Source organism: Myotis myotis, unplaced genomic scaffold (genome assembly GCF_014108235.1).
Source record: "Myotis myotis isolate mMyoMyo1 unplaced genomic scaffold, mMyoMyo1.p scaffold_m19_p_2, whole genome shotgun sequence".
Classification (NCBI taxonomy): Eukaryota; Metazoa; Chordata; class Mammalia; order Chiroptera; family Vespertilionidae; genus Myotis; species Myotis myotis.
Window position 1 is genome coordinate 139,265,135 of NW_023416324.1, and position 4,544 is coordinate 139,269,678.

Consider the following 4,544-nt stretch of genomic DNA (forward strand, 5'->3'; position numbering starts at 1 on the left):
GACCTCCTGGTTCATAGGTCAATACTCAACCACTGAGCCATGCCAGCTGGGCTCACTTAAGAAATTCTAAAACAAATCCCAATTGAGTAAGAGTGCTGTGCATAAAAATTTAAGCTATGGAAAGATAAAAATAAAATTACGTTTATCAAATATCTCTGAATGGGGAAACATAAATTTTAACTCAAACAGAAGAGATAAACAGCTAACCAATTTATCTAGGACCATTCACTTATCAACATTTTCTTTCCTCGTTGATTAGTGATGCTCTTCTTATTTTATATGGGTGTAATAAAATGTGGATAATCTGGTATTTTTAATTTATCTATCTACTGATTTTTGACTTAAAATCAAATTGCTTTAATTGTTGGAACTTTGTCATATTTTAAACTACATACATCAGGTCTATTTGTTTTATTGGTTATTATTTTTTCTAGAAAAAATTAGAATTATTTTGCCAGGTTCTCAAAAAAGTCCTGCTTGAATATTTATTTGAGTTAATTTAATCTGTGGATAATATTTGAAGAAACAAGCCAAATAAAGTTACATCTTCAATTCATGCCATATGTTAATAAATTTCAGGCAGAATCAGAAGTAAAGTGCAAAAATTTAAAATATATTAAAAAAAGCGAGGAGCAGGAGGAGGAAAAGAAAAAAAGAGAAAAATAAATATTGATTAATAGTAAATCTCAGATTAAGAAATTCTAAACAAAAACCTTAAAGATCATATAATACAAAAATCAACATATATGACTATATCAAATATTTATCAATTCTAATCTAAATAACAAATATTAATACACAGAAATAATTTTCCACAAATAGCTTCAACACTTTAATATTTTTCTCTATAAATAATTATACAAATAAATTAGGAAATGAACAGATAATTCATAGAAGTAAAAATGGCCGATAAACACAGAAAAAATTAATTTCAGCCCTAACTAGTTTGTCTCAGTGGATAGAACATCGGCCTGTGGACTGAAGGGTCCCGAGTTTTATTCCGGCCAAGGACACATGCCTGGGTTACAGGCTCAACCCCCGGATCGGTGCAGGAGGCAGCCGATCAATGATTCTCTCTCATCATTGATGTTTCTATTTCTCTCTCCCTCTCCCTTCCTTTCTGAAATCAATAAAAATATATTTTAAAAAATTAATTTCACTATTACTTAAAAATATAAAAAATAAACAATGACCTTATTAATGTTTTTAAATGCTTATTGAGTGTTTACTATGTAAGTAGCTGTTCTATATTCCATAATACGTAACTTGATTGGTGCTTGTAAAAAGGTAAAGGACCTTAATCATACTTTAGGCTAAAGTAGATCTTAATCTACTATAGCCAACTTGTTATATATAATTCATTAATTATTCTATAAAATGTATATATATGACTGTGTGTGTGTGTGTTTCTCCCCATTTGTGGGTCTTATCTAGATTAAATTTCATTACTTTAAAAATAGATTCTGCAATTAATTTGCTTCTTGTCTCTCTCCCCTCAAACTAATCTATGAGTGTCTGCCAGATCATTTTTCTGAATGAAAATGGTCAGACTCCTGCCAGGAAATTTTAAATGTTTCAAATACTTTACATAGGATTAGATATAATGTCTTCCGTTGATTAGACAAAGTTAATCAAGGCAGACTCTTCTATACATTTAAACATTTAATTTGATGCTGTGTTTATTTATTGAGGTTTGGAACAATAGTCTGACACAATTCCATGAGAGTAATGAGGGTTGATAATGAAAGTTTCTTGAGTTTCCTCCTGCTTTACTTGGTAATGGTGGAATTTGGATTAAGATTTGACAGATGATTTTGAAATTCCAGTCATAAATCTTTTTAGGAAAAATGATCTAGTGATTTAGAGATTATTATTTTATATAAAAACCTATTTTCCTTTTTCTATGTCCCATATCTAGAAAACTATTTTAATAAATTAAAATATTTTCCATTGAGGATGTTCATTTATGAATATGATTCCTCATAATTTTTTTCAGAACATTTATCACCTCCTTATTTCTGAGGCTATAAATAAAGGGGTTTAATAAAGGAATTACTATTGTATAAAAAATTGCCACAGGTATATCTTTATCCCCTTTTTCAAATGGTCGAATATACATGAGAAGACAAATGTAGAATATCAAGACAGATAGAAAGTGGGATGCACAAGTAGAAAATGCTTTACCTCTCCCTTCTTTGGATTTCATCTTGAAAACAGTAAAAATGATGCAAATATAAGAAATTAAGACAGTGGCAATGGTGAAGATTTGAATTGGCATTGAAAAAATATATATCATTAATTCATTGAGGTAAGGGTCAGTACAGGAGAGTCTATAGAGTGGAAGGATATCACAAAAAAAATGGTCAATTTGATTAGACCTGCAGAAAGTTAACCTTAAAAGAAGCCCTACATGGATCATAGAATGCAGATTACTAGCTATGAAGGTCCCTATAGTCATCTGAATGCAGAGTTTCTTTGACATCCTGGTGTGGTACTGCAGTGGGCTACATATGGCCACATAGCGATCATAAGCCATTGCCGCCAGGAGAAAGCAATCTGCAGTTTCAGCAAGGCAGAGAAAATAAAATTGTACCATGCATTCATTGAGGGAAATCATTCTGTCCTCAGAAAAGAAGTTCTCTAACATCTTGGGGGTAATGGCACAGGAACAACAGGAATCCATCAGAGCCAGGTTGCCCAGAAAGATGTACATTGGTGTGTGAAGACGACGCTCCATAAATATCAATGCCACCAGGCCAAGATTACCCATCATGGTGATCAGATAGATGGCAAAGAACAATAAAAACAGAAGACTTTTCAGCACTGGATGATCCGTAAATCCTATGAGGATAAACTCAGTTGTCAAGGAGTGATTTTCCTTAGCCATTCTTGGCTTCTTGGCTGAGATAGAAATCATAGAGAAATTAGATTCAGAAGTAGAGGGGTCTAATTCTCCCGTCTAATATTTCCGTACACAAAAAGGAAAAACTCTCTTCACTCCTCTTACGCTGTCTCCTGAAAACTAGCACACACACAGTAGGTCAAGTCTGTGAGAAGAAAAATATGACAGATAGTGTACACAGGATTATCTAGAAATGCCTGCTTGGATTCCCAAGACAGAGTAGCTTTTCTGCATGAATTATCCAATGCTGATGTGAAAATTCCTAGTCAGAGTATATAATTTGGCATTTACAAAATTAAAAGACATTTCCTTATGATGTCTTTTTCTCCAGGAAAACAATAAATTTAAAATACTTTCCTATGGGACTGATGTGGTGTTTGAAAATAAATTGCTCTTTAGACATTTTAAATGTCTAATATTAAAAACTACACAGAATCACTGTAAGCTTTTTAAATAGTTTTCTAGCTTAGTATCTCTTCACAGCTAGATTTATCAGGGAATATTTTAAAGAAAGACCTACTCATCTTTAATACAGGATAAGAATATAAGTTATTATTTATACCATTTTTATGTTCATTTCAACATTCTAAATCTTATATTAATATAACACATTCCCCAAGAAATTATTATTATTATCTGTTTATTCTAATACTTTCTGTCTCTGTTTTAAGAATGGTACATGGATGTCTATGGTTATGAGATTTGGAAACTAAGTCTCCAATTACAGTGTTCATATTCCTATCTTGTATGCTCTCAAACTTCTTATATAATAACTAATGTCTGCATTTTTGGTGAATTCCATGGAGGTTCTGCATTTATTATATGATTATTTACATTTATAAACTCATTTACTCCTAATCCACCATATGTTCATTGGAATTCAATGATCACCCAAGTTTCTTATAAATTTATGATAGTTTAGCAACCATTACAAGAAACATGGGATTTTAAGAATGCCAAAATCATTTTTCTTTTCTTCCAGATATTGCTAAAAATATTTGGCCTCATTTTTTAAATAGACAATTTTGAAGAAAAGTATACAATGGTTAATTGAAATATGCTGTTTTTCAAATATATTTTGGTTAGGTTTTTTTTCTGTTTCTTATCATTATTTACACTGAATTTAATATACTATTTTTCTATTTGCTTACATAGTATGGTATAATCTTCTGGACTCTTATCATAGAGGTTTATAATAAAATGAATAAAATAAGTTTGTCCTTTGTATTTTACGTCCATAACACTTTAAAAATACCTTTTAGAATTATAGTACTTTGGAAAAACTTAGTAAAAGTATGCAAATACAGCTTATTACTTTAGCAACACATAATGGTAAATCAATTGATAATACTTGTCATATTGGTTTAACTTTTAATAATCACTATTTTATGTGGAAGATAAAGGTATCAGAATAATGAGTAAAACTTCATTCTCCATCCCCCAATGTAAAATACAAATTATTCAACTGAATTAGAAATCAATTTTACTTTACATCCCATATTTATTTTACAAAGTCAGGTACAGCCTTACCTGTATATTTACTGATAAGACAACGGTAATTTTTAACTCAGAATGGGACAGAATGATCCGATGTACTACTATGTTTCATATGGCTTTCCATAGTATCTTCAGTTTAGAGACA

General features: G+C 30.8%; 1 protein-coding gene across 1 annotated transcript; it reads right to left on the bottom strand.

Annotated features, from left to right (window-relative positions):
- Positions 1-1,960: 1,960 nt before the first annotated feature.
- Positions 1,961-2,887, bottom strand: LOC118677487 (olfactory receptor 5K4-like). Its single transcript, XM_036352622.1, has one exon. The coding sequence runs from the start codon at positions 2,885-2,887 to the stop codon at positions 1,961-1,963; it is 927 nt and encodes a 308-aa protein (XP_036208515.1).
- Between the last annotated feature and the right edge of the window lie 1,657 nt (positions 2,888-4,544).

What these genes read in the sequence shown, in the direction of transcription:
- LOC118677487 (XM_036352622.1), bottom strand. Translation starts at nt 2,887, where the DNA reads ATGGCTAAGGAAAATCACTCCTTGACAACTGAGTTTATCCTCATAGGA.